The 13,187-nt window shown below is 51.6% G+C and overlaps 1 protein-coding gene across 1 annotated transcript; it reads right to left on the reverse strand.

Moving 5' to 3' along the window:
* Positions 1-1,917: 1,917 nt before the first annotated feature.
* Positions 1,918-6,841, reverse strand: BPIFB2 (BPI fold containing family B member 2). Its single transcript, XM_030963572.1, has 15 exons — positions 6,733-6,841; positions 6,428-6,515; positions 6,057-6,161; positions 5,788-5,925; positions 5,318-5,363; positions 5,007-5,067; positions 4,671-4,762; positions 4,381-4,557; positions 3,991-4,032; positions 3,704-3,868; positions 3,093-3,160; positions 2,756-2,801; positions 2,447-2,510; positions 2,268-2,344; positions 1,918-1,986 (listed from the first exon to the last, which is right to left on the reverse strand). Exons 1-15 carry the CDS (start codon positions 6,839-6,841, stop codon positions 1,918-1,920), a joined length of 1,347 nt encoding a protein of 448 aa, XP_030819432.1.
* Positions 6,842-13,187: the final 6,346 nt, after the last annotated feature.

Below are 13,187 nucleotides of genomic sequence, written 5' to 3' on the forward strand. Positions count from 1 at the left end.
ACAGCTGGGGTAATCCTGTTCAGGAAAGTTTTTTTAACCCTGGAACCTTGACAGGCTGGGAAATCTTTTGCTGGGTGAGCAGCAGGAGGGGCTGCCAAGGACTGGCTGTGCTGCTGCTGGCTTGGGGGTTTGTTGGAGCTCTCTGGCTCCTGCTCCAGCAATGCCCCTGGCAAAACGTCATCCCTCTGCTGTTTTCTGGGGGCTGGAGAAGGGGCTTGTTCCCCCTGCTCTGGGGTTTGAACCATCTGGCTGGTGCTTGCTGCTCCATGTGCCAGTAGTGAGGGAAGCTGGGGGTCACCAGGCAGCTCTTCCTGCAGGACTGCCCAGGAAAGTGATGGATTCCGTGTTTGCCAAGGGGGCTAATGCAAATAATTCTTTCAGCATTCCTTTTCCCTGGCTGTGCTGGGGGTCTCAGTAAATGGAGGGAGCAGCAGATGACCCTCATTCTCCAGCATGAGACTCTAAGCTGTGGCTATTCCCAGGTGGGGCTGAGAGTTGTGGGTGCAGCTCCTGAGACTCCAGCCCTGCACTGGAGAGGCAGAGTCATGCAGTGAAGCTTGGAGCCAGAATATTCCCTGCCAAAGAAGTGCATCTTTTCTCTATTGTAGCTTATTCCTTTTGGGAAACTGGTTTAACATCTATTAGTCAAAGAATAATGGTTGCAGCTCTACCAGGAAGCTTTTCTTGGGAGCTGTTTCTGCTATGCCCAACCTCAGGCATTAACATCATTAGTCAGGTCCCCACTCCGGGCACATAAACCTTCAGGGTTCTTTACTCCTTGCAGTAAATCAACTTGGCTTGTTTTGTTTGCTTTTCCTATTTCTGAGCCTTTGAAATGGAAGGATTTGAAGTGTTTTTCAGCAGCTTCAGAGGCTAGAAATGATGGGTATAGTTGTAGCAGTGAAAGCAGATGTAGATATAATTAATAAGGTTTTGTGGTTATGAGAAGCATCACCATGGGAGAGCTGAGGTGGGAGCTGCGTGATCAGGGATGAGGATTCTCTTCCTGGGCTGCATGGTCAGGGACAAGGATTCTCCTCCTGGGCATCAGCACAGCCTCATGTTCTCCCTGTCTGGGGGAGATGCCAACAGCACCCAGTGACTGAGTGACTGGGGCAGCTTTCGAAGCTCTGTTACCACCCACCCTCCCCTTTTGGATGCCTGTGTCTGCCGTGCGTGTCTTTTCCTCCCTTTATGTTCCTGAACAACCTGGAGATGTGTTTGGTCAGTAGGAAAGAGCATCCCAATGCCAGCAAGCACGGCGCCGGCGCAGTCCGATGCTGGCAGTCACCTCTCATTCAGCATCTTCTCTGTGATGAGCTTTCTCAGAAGCAAAGTGTTGAAAATATAACTGCCTTCAGGTCTAAAATTAGAAACCATTCTGCAGACTGATTTCCTCCCCCTCCTCTTCTTTCTGACCCAGGAAACTCACCAGCTGTAATGTTCCCATAGTAACACGAGACACGGAGGAAAAGCAGATGAAAGATCTCTCCTTGTAGGGACTATGTTGTTCTGCAGCTGAGAGGCACGAGTCTGCTTTGCATCCTTGTAAATGAGTGGGATTAATTAAATGTAGGGTCTGGACATGATGGGCAAAAATTGTCTGTTTATAGGTGCAAATTGTTGAGGGGGGAAAAATGTCAGTAGTCACACCAACAAATGCAGAATTAAAGAGAAATGTTTAATTAAAGCATGGAACGTTGTTACAATCCATTCTCTGTGCAACAAAACTACCAGGAGCCAGGCTGGAAGACAAAGCTGCTAGTCCAACACCATTATTATCCAGAATATAAAACCATGATGTTTTAGTAAGTCAAGAAAGAAGATTTTCAACATTTCAAGCAGTGGCAAACCACGGAGCACGATGTGAGAGTCAACGGAATGATTCTGCCACTGTTCCACTCCAGACACTGGACTTCACTCCCAGGTTCTTGCCTCTCCAGTCCTTGCCTCCAGCTGGAGGTTGCAGGGGATCAAGACATAATCCTGAGCAAGGAAGGAAGGAAGGAAGGAGGACTGAGCATGGTGCCTGTGTGGCTCCATCAGCCCACACAGGGCTTCACCATCACTCCCACAGCCCCAAACACTGCCTGTGTCCATGGGACTAAAGAGGGGTTGGGTCTATTTAAGGCAGTGGAACTTGCTCCTGCAAGTTACCAGGGCTGGACAATCAGGCTCTGATTTATTCTGGAGCTGGGAGGTTAGCGTTGCTCCCGGGCTTCCCTTAAATCAAGCACAGCAGGGAGCAGTTTAAATGTCTTTCTTACCTTGTGGATGGTGATGTTGACATCGGTGTAAGTGAAACTGGTGATGTGAGGCAGGAAAACCCCTTGTCTCAGGACCTCTGAAAGAAAGAAAGAAAGAGGGAAAGTTGCCAGTTGGGTGCTGCCTGGGTCCATGCTGAGCTTCCCACATGGCAGCACCCGCAGAGCTCCCATCTCCTCACTGTTTATCTGGGCTGGCACCTCCTCACGGATTGTGGGCAGGAACAGCTCCTCCAGCAAGGCAGCCTGTGGGGGAAAGGCAGGGTCAGCTCATGGTGTGGGGCTAAAGCAGGAGGAGAGGGGCAGAGACCAGTGAGAGGGTCCTGATGCTCACTGTGCCTCTTCCCATCCCACAAGGACTCAACTGTCCCGCCCCCCAGGTGCAGCAAGCACCCAAAGTCAGTATTCCCATATTTCCTGGCTGGGGCAGCTGAGGGGGACCAGGCTCTTAGAGGATGGTGCCAGGAGTGGCCACAGCTGGAGGTACCTACCAGTATAGGACCCACATCAGAGGTGGCCAGGCTGAGCCCGATATCCCTGGAAAACAAAGAGCAGCAGAGGAGCTGCTGGTGCTGAGCTGTACTAAGCAGTTTCTCCTGTTTCCCCAAACTCCTCATCTGGCCCTTTGTGGGAGTGTGGAAGCTGCAGTTCCCACTTTTCTCCCTAGCCACGTTTCTGGAATTTCACTGTCTCCCTGGGGAAGAAGCTACATCTGCAATGCCCAAACTCTAAAATCTAAAACCCTCCCCAGCCCAGTTTGGCTCTCCTTTCCTTGCTGTGAGTGGGACGTGTCCCCCTGGGGCTCCTGCAGGGCAGAAGGGTCATTACTCTACGGCTGCCACAGAGATGATCATCCTGGTGTCAGCGACGCTGAGCTGGAGCCTGGCAGTCACGTCCTGTGGGGGAACAGAGGGCAGGATCAGTGAGGAAACAGCCTCATTTTGGCTTTGTGGGGTGTGAGGAACCCATCCACGCCCTGCCTCCTGCAGTGTGCTCCCTGCATCCTGCGTGATGCCACATGGGCAAACAGGGCTTATTTAGAGAAGCTGGTGTGATTTTGGGGTCACAGCCACAGCAGTTGAATGGGGCGCTGCAGGGGAATTGGGAAATTTGTTCTGAGGTAAAATTTTTCCTGATAGAATGGAAAAGTGAATTTGTTGCATGTGGCTTCTGAAGTGAATCTCCCCATCCTTGTCCAGGAGGATGTGAAGTGCTGAGTGGGAGCTCAGCATACATTTGTCATGTAACTCTTTTAATGTTCCTACATTTTTTGTGCTTGGAATGAGGTTCTGGTTTCTGATGCACTGACAAGAGGAGCACTGTGATGGAGAAGGCAGAGTCAGCCCCTGCAGAGGCTGCTCTGGGGCTCAGAGGAGGGGGCAGTGCCTGTGGACAGCAGGGACACACTCAGCACAGGCTCCCCAAGCCTCCACACCCACCACGTTGACACTCAGGAAGCTCTGGAAGGGGGATGATCCCGCTCCAATCTGGGCAGTGAGGAAGAGCTGCACGATTGCTTTGTCCTCCTCCAGCACCACGTGAGGAGAGCTCCGGGTCACAGCTTGAAGCACCACTGGCAGGTCCTCTTGGAAGAGGGAGCCCATCTGCCGAGGGAGTGGGATGTTTCTGGGCATGGCAGCCATCCCTGTGCCCCCAGGGTGGGCAGCTGGGGGGCACTGCCTGAGTTGGGCTTGTGCCTCTTGGGGTTACAGGGACAGCAACACACCTGAGTGATCCTCTCAGCCAAGGTGGCCGTGGTCAGCGAGCTCTGAAACACAAAGCACAGCTCGTGATCAGACCCATGGAGCTGCTCCAGGGCTCGTGTCCAGCCCCTCTGATGAGCCCCATCCCACCCCTGGGTGTGTGCAGGAGCCCTCCTCACACCAGCCATGCCAGGAGCAGTGTGCAGGTTAATCCTCATGGCAAACTCTCCACGCTCCATTAGACAAGGAATATTTTTAGAAGCTTGGGGGTGAGGGGCTGGGACTCCTGCAGGTGCTTGGACGCACTCTCATTTCTCTGTAGGGCTTGTGGTTCCTCCAAGACATTCCCGGGGCAGGGCTGTCCCTCCAAGTGTGTATCTCCCACTCCTTCCTTCCTCCCTTGTTCCACTCACCAGGAGACTCACGTTGAGGGCTCCAGACTCTTCCAAGGCAGAGAATAAGCTGGTGTAGAAGTGCTCAGAGAAGGCCAGGATGAGGTGGGAAGGGCTGGAGCTCGCTGGCTCGGGCATGCTGAAAGGCACAGGGCTGACAGGCAGGGGGATCACTGCCCCTGCCACTTGGAAAGTTGTCTGCAGGGGAAAGAGAAAATGAATTTCAAGTGTCTCAGGGCTGTAGCACTTGGTGGAAGCAGCTCTTCCAAGGACTGGAGCTGGGCTGTAAGAGCTGGAAAGTGAGGACTTACTTGCAAAGAGATGATGATTCCCTGCTCAGAGTACATGGGGGCAGCCAGGGGCAGGTACTGGACTTGGCAGTTGGGTGTGATGGGGAATGGAGCTGCAAATGGAGCAGAGGGATGCTCAGGAAGAGGAGGGAAGGAGTGACAGGCTCTGGGAAGTGTCTGGGTTTCCAGAGTAAAAAAGACAGGGAGAGAGCTGGGCAGAGGGAGCAGGTCCCCAGGGAGATGATGGCAGCAGAGCCTCTGCTACTGCAGGGTAGGAATTTGTCCCACCTCATAATCTGCTCCAAAATGCTCCTTGAAACCCTCAGTCCACAATGGGACTGAAAGCCAGCTGCCCACCTGCCAGAGACATCAGCCGCTCATTCGGGAAAAGCAGCAACTTGGAGACTTCCAGGCAGATCTGTGGAATAAAGAACAAAAAGAAAAGAGAGGTGACAGATGGACTTGGGGGTCTGTTGGCACTGGGTGTCCCCAGATATCCTCTGAGGGGGGTGTTGCCATTGGCTGTAGCACACCCAGGGGACAGTGGCAGTGTCCAGTGAGCACAGAGCTGTGGGGGGAATCTGGAAAAGCACCAGGTAGACATGAAGTGCTGTAACTCTTACAGACCTGTACAATGCTCTCTCATGCCTTTACAAACTTTATCTTACTTTTTCAACGTTGATGTGCTTGTCCACGTCCGAGCCCGAGGACTTGCTGGGTAAAAACAACAGAACTGAAGTTAGGAGAAAACCAGAACAGCCAAAGGTGGGTGAGTGTCTTTTATGTGACCCAAAAGGCATCCAGTGACAGAATTACCATTGTTTTCTATCAAGCTATGATTACAATTCAGAATCACAAACTACTAGAGAATTGCCAGTGGACCTACATTAAAAGCATCCCAGCTGCACAGCTCTAAAAGCACCACTCCCTTGTGACAGACTGAAACTCTCTTAAAATGGGGAAACCACCCCAAAAGTAGAGCAAAGCTCCTCCCATGAAGATAAAGCTTTAGTGTTGGCCTTTGTTAGCTCTGAGGGCAGCGAGCAAGTCTCAACCCAATGCCTAGAAACATTTGTGCCTCAGTTTCTTCTTTCACCCATTACCCAAACCCCACAAGGAGGAAAGCTGTGGGGCTGACCTGTCTGTCTCCTCAGTGCTCTGCACCTCCTCCAGGGTGGGTTTGCAGTCAGAGGTCACCAGCTCCAGGTTCCCTTCGGGGTTCATGTCCACATGGAGGTCTGCCAGGATGGACAGCCTCATCTCCTTGGTGCTTGAGCTGGGGAGGAGAGGAGAAGGCTGGAGCTGGGGGGTGCTCCTGGCCACACTCCCCCCAGGCCACCCTTGTTCCTGCAGGTGATTTCAGCCAGGAGCTTGGGCTGGTTCCAGCCTGGCAGCCCCAGCACTCACGGGGCAGATGTGATGCCCAGGTCCACCTCAATGCTCAGCCGCATCCCCGTGTCGGGGACCAGGGTCAGGGAAAACTTGTCAACTTTGACAGAGGTAATGTGGTTCCTGCTGGAGCAGAAAGGAAGGTGTTGGGAGACCAGCACAGACCCTGAGAAACCCCTAAAGTTCACAAGATCTGCACAGATAAATCCACGCCCTGAGAGCATTGTGGGTTCTGCTGCGGCTGGACACCAACAAAGGAGCCAGGACCACATTTCTAAACCTCCTGGTCTGCAGGAGGATTTTTGTTCTCATGGGCAAAGTGCCTTTTGTCCCAATATTCAAACACCAGTGAGCCAGGGGTATGGCAGGGGCAAGAGAGGGCAACTCACCTACTTGGAGAGGTGGGAGATGGGGCTGGGGAGTCCATGAGGTCCCTCCTGAGGACTGACTCTGCATGTGGCTTTGAAACTTCAGCAACTGTGGAACAGGGCAGATGTTTTATGAGAGCCTCTGGAGCTTGTGTCCTGATGGACAGACTGAAACCCATTTCCATCCCTTACTGAGCCCCTGCTGCTAGCAATGGGCAAGGGTGAGGGAGGTGAGCTGAGGAGTGGCATGAGATTGTGGTGCCAGTGTTTGGTGTGGAAGGTGCCACTGGCTGCTGCTGGCGTGGGAGGTGTGGGTCTGCACTTACGGTATCTCAGTCCAGAGGGGGTGAGGATGCCCCCACAGTCAGGTGACCTGGTGGTGTGAGCTGGCACCAGGAGGCTCAGGAGGACGCTCAGGGTGCAGAGCATCGCCATGCAGGCACCTGGGGGATGAGGAAAGAAAGAAGAGGAAGAGGAGGAGTGGGAGGAAGGGGGCACCCACAGCAGCATGGTCAGAACAATGTGGCCCTTGCCTGGCCATTGAGGCACAGAGCCACAGATCTGTTCCTTTACTGGGGCTGTGGTGTGGAGCTTGTCAGCTTTGGTGCAATAACAGCCCACAGCTCTCGTGTGGTGTCTCAGAAGCACTGACAGAAGGTTCAGCCTTGAAGAGCCTCTGCAATCTTGTGAGCTAGAACAGTGCCTGCAGCAATATCTCACTTACTGAGGAGCACAGAATGGCCACAACTGGTATAAAAATAGCAAATAAACAGAAGCTGAAATTAATAGAGGAAGGAATGGAAGTTACGGAGGAGTTATAGAGTCAAATGAAAAGGTGAAAGTGTTATCTGTCTCTGAAAAACATTTGAGAATGGTTTATAATGTCTGTAATGCTCTTACAATGTTATGAAAACAAGTAATTCAGAAAGTTTAACCTGCAGAAAACATACATATTTATCTCAGTCTTTGCAGAAAGCATCACTTCTGGTGAATGCTGACCCTTACGGAGACACACAAAAGTAGGAGCAATGCTTGTATCAAGTTACTCAGTTTGCAAAAGCATCTTTACCTCTCCTGGCTGGTCTTCCCATGCTTCTGACTCAGTCTGTGTCTTGCTGCGGCCACACTGAGAAATCCTGCTGGTTTTATATGTCCTCCCAACCAAAGGTGATGGGGCAGGAATTGGCAAAGAGGGCTGGGAACCGGGACACCGGGGGGACACTTTGTTTTTTGTACCATTTTTATTGTTTCCCCATAGAATTGATTACTTTGGCCATTGACCCAGCGAGGCGAAGGATTGAACAGCAGGTGCTGGGGCAGCTTGTCTTCACTGTGGTGTTCCTGAGTTGCACAAAGAAAGGCCTCTGGGTGGAGGGTGCCAAGAAATCAAACATTGTTAGAAAGGAAATGTGGGTTTCTTTGCTCTGCAGCCACCCTTTCTTCTGAGCACCACAGGGACAGCAGCTCCGTGTCCCCCTCTGCTATGGACACGCTGAGAGAGCTTGGGCTGTTCAGCCTGGAGAAGGCTTCAGGGAGACCTTTGAGCCCCTTCCAGTGCCTAAAGGGGCTCCAAGAGAGCTGCAGAGGACTTGTGACTAGGCCATGGAATGACAGGACAGGTGGCAATGGCTTTAAACTGACAGAGGGCAGGGTTATGTTAGAGATTAGGAAGAAATTCTGCCCTGTGAGGGTGGTGAGGCCCTGGCACAGCTGTGGCTGCCCCATCCCTGGAAGTGTTCAAGGTCAGGCTGGATAGGACTTGGAAAAGTCTAGAGGAAGGTGTTCTGCCCATGGCAGAGCTTTGGAACTGCATGAGCTTTAAGGTCCCTCACAACCCAGACTGTTCTAGGATTCCATGAGGGGCTGCTGTGGTTTGTGTCACTCTCCTGGCTCAGGAGCTCAGACCAGAGGGATGAAACTTGAACATGACCTGAGGGAGATCCTGGCAATTTATTAAGGACATTCTCTGGTTCCATCAGGCCTGGGTAAGTCTTTTGAAGGTAACAGAAGTGTTTCTATTGGGTTAAGTGAGTTTTACACCAGACAGAAGATCTGAAATGGCCCATGTGCAATAATCCCTTCCTCTCTTAAACCCATTCCCTATCAAAAGCCACTGGCAATATTTATTACAATTGGCTGAGAATGCAGTCAGTGGCATCCACTCTCTTTGATAATATCTCCACAAACAGTGAAACCCTTCATGGGAGGGGATAAAACCCTCTCCTTCCTGTGCTTGATGTCCATCATGTTCTTCTGCCTTCCTTTTGGCCTGGAGGACAGAGCATGGCCCACCTGCAAACACCATTACACACACACACCCTGCATGGCCTTACCAGCTTTCCTTTGAGTTCTGGCTTCTCCCATCCCTCCCCATGAGCTCAGCATGACCAGTGTCCCAGAGAGGGTTGAGCTGCCCATTTTGGGCACTGGGGTGAGGTGTTCAGGGCTTGTTGAAACACCTGCAGCCCGGGCAGCAGCCATTGTCCTTTGTGCCTCAGTGATGTGAGGAGCCGGGCTCTGCTCCCAGGAGCATCTTGACACGTTCAAAGCCCTTGGCTCTCCCCAGCACGGTGTTGCTTTCCTGCTCAGCATGGCAGGGAAATGCCAAGAAAAGCAGCATTCCAGCCACGCTGTGCATTTCCATCGAAGGCATCCTGGAGCAGTGTCAGGAGGAAATATGAAGATCGAGCAGCCTGCCAAGGGAGAGCAGGATTTACACTTCCACGCTGGTGTAGGCAGCCCATTGAGAGGCAAGAAATGTGCTCAGAAAAGTAAATCCATCGAGGAGGTTGTAACCCTGAGACGAGTCCCCTGCGGCCATGGGAGGTGTTTTGTGGGATCTGACTTTGGCAGGGACATGGACACAGCCTAGGAAAGCCTCTGAGAAACGAGTGTTTGCTGTGTTTTAGAGCAGCACTTGGGAATTTGCCCCTGTGGTTCCCTTTTCCAGTGCAGCAGATATCACAGCTCTCCCTGAGACTGGGGATTTCTGGGGAGCGTTATTATCTGTTCCAGCAGTGCAAGGGTTGGGGATAAGCTGCCACCACGCTGCTTAGAGGTGGATTTTCTCCTCCTGAAGAGCTGTTCTGGACCTGATGATGCCTGTGGAGGCTTAATTAGATGTCAACTCACAGCATAATGACTGATCAAGTTACTAGCACAAAAGTGTCTTTCTGGCATGATGTGCTCCTTGTCGGGAGTTATCCATAAATCTTACACTCCTGTTAGATAAGATGTAAATCTCCTTGTCTGGGCTTAGCAGCAGGCCACCGAGCACAGCTCTGGGAGGGAGGTAATGACTGATTAAACCTCATGACAAGTTTTATACAGAAATGAAGAGAGGAAATAAATTACTTTGTGCTGCATTACCTCACCGGGCTGAGCTCCCAGAGCTGGGTCCTGCTGGGTGGGGTACCCAGGAGGGGATGGGGGAGGACACAGTGGCGGCCAAAGGGACAGCAGCAGGCTGGAGGAGGGTTCTGTGCAGCCTGATTGCAGCCTGGTGGGATGTGCGGGTGTCCCGTGGTGGAATTAGGGCAGGGTTGGGGCTGAGGAGCCCATTCTGTGGGCAGGTGCAAGTTCTCATCCTCAGTCTAGCCTGAGTGAAATCAGTAAGAATATTACTGGGGTTACCACACTTTTCACTGGGTTATCCCCCAGCTGAGCCCCCCAGTGTTTGCACAACCCCACGAACCCTTGGGGAGCTGCTCCTCCAAGAGTCACAATTACATGTGTGGTGTCTCCAGGAGCAGAATTTGCCAGTGCCCATCTCAGGTTTCTTCTCGCTCCCACTTCTGTCTGTAGTTAAACAGATGAGGTTTTTCCTTCAGACTTGGTGCAGAAGTCTGTGTTGGCTGGGAGCTTTCATTTGGGATCCAAGAGTGAGAGCTTATCCAGACTTTCAGATTTATCAGTGAAATTATTTATATCGGCAGATGTTGGAAACCCTCAGGGACCAGCTCACACAACAGTATCCCCTTTAATTCTTTTGGTTCTCCTCTTTCTCAGGCAGGTTTTGTAGACTGACTGTTCCTTACCTCTCTGCAGATCAGCAGGGGTCCTGAGTGTGCTGGGATGGGATATGTTAATGGAGATGGTTTTTATGATACACCGCAACCCCTCGCCCTCCAGCACAGGCTCTGTCTCCCCTGGGGGGTTTGTGCTGAACTCCTCATATTCTGCAAATCCTCCAGCAGTCTCAGCTGCTCTAAATGGGAGTGATGTTCTGCAGAAAATGGCAGAGGAAGCTGTGGAAAAAAAAGCCCAAGACCAAGGCCAGGAAAGGCATCAGGGGGTGAGTGATGAGCCGCAGCCTCCAGCCCGGAACAGGGACAGGCAGAGAAAAGTGGGAGGTTGGGAAGTGTCAGCCCGGAGGCAGCCACGAATCACTCCCTGCTAACAAGTGGGATATTAAAGCTGGTGATTTTCTGCATGGCTGTGTCTACAAACACACAAAGAAACTGTAACTTAAAGGCAACAAAGCGCCTCAGCTCCAGCCTCAGCACCATCCGGGGCAGGTGTGGGAGCTCTGCAGTGTCCCAGCTTTTGTCCCTGACGTCCCAATGCAACCCCCGAATTTCTGGGGGATCAGAGCCAGTCTTCCATCCCCCAGATCCATGCTGGATGGGGGCATGGAGATGTTTTGAATACCAAAACAATTTTTTCCTGACTTTTTTCCAAATTAGACCGTATGATTTTTCACTGGGAAGAAAGATGTTTCTAAATTTAAAAGTAGATTTAAATGGAAAGTTTGAACATGACAGGGAAGAAAAAGTTAATGAGAATATCAGCAAGAGGTGACTTTGTTGTAAGCAAAAATCCTGGGCATCAGGCTCTGACTGTTCCCCCTTACCCAGCTCTTTTCCTCTGTCTTTCCTTCAGGCTGAAGGTGAAAAGTTTCTGTTTCCTGATGATCTTTCTGGTGTTCTCCCCTGGCTCAGGGCTCTTCATGGCTTAGTCTAAATGAGAATCACTGGGAAAAGGTCAGTGGGAGCCAGTGCCCATGGGGAGCATGGCTGGGGGATCTGGGCTCTCACTCATCCCTGGGGTTTATCCTGTGCTGACCAAACCTTTACAGCAGGAACATGGAAATCACATGGTTGGAGGGTGGCTGGGGCAGGACACCAGGGGCACCCTGAGGTTCAGCCCCAGGAGCTCCCACATCCCCTTTGTCAGTGTTAGAACAACCCCCCCAGCAGGAAAATCCCAAAGGACACATCGCTGGTTTGCCAGGATTGGCAATTCCTCAGGGGGAGGTCACAGCACTGTTAGAGGTTTCAGTCTTCAGGTTTGGATTTCTGCAGCACACAAATCCTTTTTGCAGTTCTTTTTTCCCACTAAACAAAGATTTTATGGACAAATTCCGACCAGCTCTAGTTGTGCTATTCCATGCAATGTGCATGTTTGTCTGCTTTGTACTTCAGACTGTCAGAGCTTCTTTTCGGGATGTAAACCTTCAGCTTCATTTAAAACCAGAAGATGGCATTCTTGAGAAAAGGTTTGCAAAGAGAGAAAACACATCTTATTAGACACGAGGCAAATTTTGCCAGAATCCGTACCAGATCGATTTCTTTAGCGAGTGACTTTCCCACCTTTGATCTTCAATAAATAATTATTGCTGGGTGCACGAGGGCTCTGAGGGCGATGAGTTCTCCCTGCCCAGTGTGCAGCCCAAGTGGTGAGCAAGGTCCTTCACAGCACCCTTCAGAAAGTGCTGCCAGCTCTGGTAAATCCCATCCTCCTCCCATCCCTGTTTCCCAGAGATCATCTCCTCCTCCCTCTCCTCCTTCTCCTCCTCCACCTCCTCCGCCTCCTCCTTCTTCTCCGTGCACTGTAACAGATTTCACAGTTTTGCCACACAAAGGAGCTTTCAGACTGGTGAAAAGCAGCATTTCCAGCCCTCCCTGGGTTTATGCAGCAATTGCACTGGTGCTGCTGGGAGTCTCCTTGTCCCAGCCTGGCAGGCAGGGATGTGGTGCTCAGACAGAGCTGCCCCTGGGGTTGAGCACCTCATTCCCAAAGGCTTGTCAAAGGGCAGACTTGCAGCCCCCAAACACATCTAAAAGTCAGTCCATTGTAGTCAGATACCTGTGGGGATCTGGCCCTGCTCTTTGCTCAGCTTAAGGCATGTTTAATCCAGAATAACCCAGTTCAGCCAGGGACAGAGGAAACTGAGGCAAGACCTGGTTTGTGAAGCCAACAGTGGAGGCTCTTGATGTTTGTGGTCTGGCAGCCTCAAAGCTCTGCTCCCACCAGAATTGTATCCAAAAATGAAAATGTTATTTCAAGGAATAATATTTCAAGGAATAAGAAATGATAAATCAGCCTCCTGAACTGTTTTCCCACGGGCACAAATGCTCAGAAGTGATCCCTGCTCCCAATGTGCATTTGTTGGAGAGTTTTGGCCAGCAGTAACTCTCCCAGGTGTGGCACCTGTGGGGTGGGACCCTGGCACGTTCCTCCAGTGCCCAGGACTGTCAGGGGTTCTGCTGGGACAGTCACTTGCCACCCTTCCATTGCAGTGGACCTGGAGGGGGAAGTGTTGGGCAGTGCCTCCAGCCAGGCTCTGTCTGCCTGGTCCTTCAGAGGCAGGAGGGATCTGCCTGCACAGCAAAGGATGCAGACAGCTTCTCTGAGGCCTCCTGGAGCATTGCTCCTGTCCTCAGAATCAAACCCCCTTGCTATCACAGTTTTTTGCCTTTCTGAAATCTCCAAAAATCAACACATCTCCCTGAACCAGGCCTAAACCCAGCTGAAATGGCAGCAAAATTCCCCACCTTGC

This window comes from Camarhynchus parvulus, chromosome 20 (assembly GCF_901933205.1).
Source record: "Camarhynchus parvulus chromosome 20, STF_HiC, whole genome shotgun sequence".
NCBI classification, from domain to species: Eukaryota; Metazoa; Chordata; class Aves; order Passeriformes; family Thraupidae; genus Camarhynchus; species Camarhynchus parvulus.

What these genes read in the sequence shown, in the direction of transcription:
- BPIFB2 (XM_030963572.1), bottom strand. Translation starts at nt 6,841, where the DNA reads ATGGCGATGCTCTGCACCCTGAGCGTCCTCCTGAGCCTCCTGGTGCCA. An exon ending in GAATCATCATCTCTTTGCAA is followed by an intron (nt 4,558 to 4,670) that starts GTAAGTCCTCAC and finishes TTTCCCCTGCAG; the next exon opens with ACAACTTTCCAAGTGGCAGG. An exon ending in GCTTCCTGAGTGTCAACGTG is followed by an intron (nt 3,161 to 3,703) that starts GTGGGTGTGGAG and finishes GTTCCCCCACAG; the next exon opens with GACGTGACTGCCAGGCTCCA.